The following is a 1,121-nucleotide window of genomic DNA, read 5'->3' on the forward strand; positions in this document are numbered from 1 at the left end:
CTCAGGTAGGAGAGACACAGGTTACACCTGACCCCGAGGTATGAGGGACAGACTGGTTACACCTGACCCTGACAGTCACGTGTCTACCATAAACACCTCTCTGATCAGTCCCAACAATGGAATTGAATCAGACAGGATTCGTATGTCATAATTATAATCATAATCTTCATATTGCTCCCGAGTGGCGCAGTGGTCTAAGGCACTGCATCTCAGTGCTAGGGGTGTCACTACAGACAGCCTGGTTTGAATCCAGGCTCTATCACAATAGGCCGTGATTGGGAGTCCCATAGGGCGGCGCACAATTGGCCCAGCGTCATCCGGGTTAGGGTTTGGTCGGGGTAGGCCGTCATTATAAAATAAGAATTTGTTCTTAACTAACTTGCCTAGTTAAATGAAAATAAAATATGCCATGCCTTTGGTAAGGCGGCAGGTAGCCTAGCGGTTGGAGCAYTGAGCCAGTAACCCGAGCCGGCAAGGTAAAACAAAATCTRTGTGCCCTTGAGCAAGGCACTTAACCCTAAYTGTTCCAGGGTTGCTGTTGTATCAGCTGTGTCCTGYTTGCTGCCAACGCTCACTAATCCTGTTTCATTCTTTAGTTATCAATGGCTGACCCTGGCCGTGACCCCACTCTGTGAGGKGGTCTCAGGAGGAGTGGGGATATGGGAGAAAGAAAATCTAATTCACACGTGTATAATATATACTTGTACATTTGTGAAATAGGACAAATGTAAGCAGACAAATTATTATTTTCTTCTAACCGACGAGGATGCATGACTCCATAGTAATGTAAATATGAAGTCTATAACTTTTTCAGGTAGATTGTTTTGGGTCTGTCATAGTTTTTTGCTGTTTGATCGTTGCTGCTTGACTGTAGACTGTGTGATCCTGGGGGATGCCGTTGACAGCCCTATTGATGTGTGTTATTGATGAACAGATCTGCAGAGAACAAGCACGTGGGCAACATCACCATCATTGCCTGGCAGATAGAGGAGAAGAGGGACCAGAGGACTCTGCCTGTTGCCAGGTTACCAGACACCATCAACGGCAGGGTGAGCTTCCGAGACGCCCATGGATTAGTTGTCTCGAGGTGCTCTCATTCACGCGGAAGCACGTTGCGACGA

At 47.1% G+C, this 1,121-nt stretch overlaps 1 protein-coding gene across 1 annotated transcript in view; it reads left to right on the forward strand.

Annotated features, from left to right (window-relative positions):
* Positions 1-1,121, forward strand: part of LOC139026883 (inositol polyphosphate-4-phosphatase type I A-like) — a 13,498-nt gene that overhangs the window by 2,193 nt on the left and 10,184 nt on the right. The window contains exon 3 of the mRNA XM_070442135.1: positions 935-1,087. Coding sequence (XP_070298236.1) covers positions 935-1,087 — 153 coding nt within the window. The remainder of the gene's footprint in view (positions 1-934; positions 1,088-1,121) is intronic.

Source organism: Salvelinus sp. IW2-2015, unplaced genomic scaffold (genome assembly GCF_002910315.2).
Source record: "Salvelinus sp. IW2-2015 unplaced genomic scaffold, ASM291031v2 Un_scaffold6246, whole genome shotgun sequence".
NCBI lineage: Eukaryota > Metazoa > Chordata > Actinopteri > Salmoniformes > Salmonidae > Salvelinus > Salvelinus sp. IW2-2015.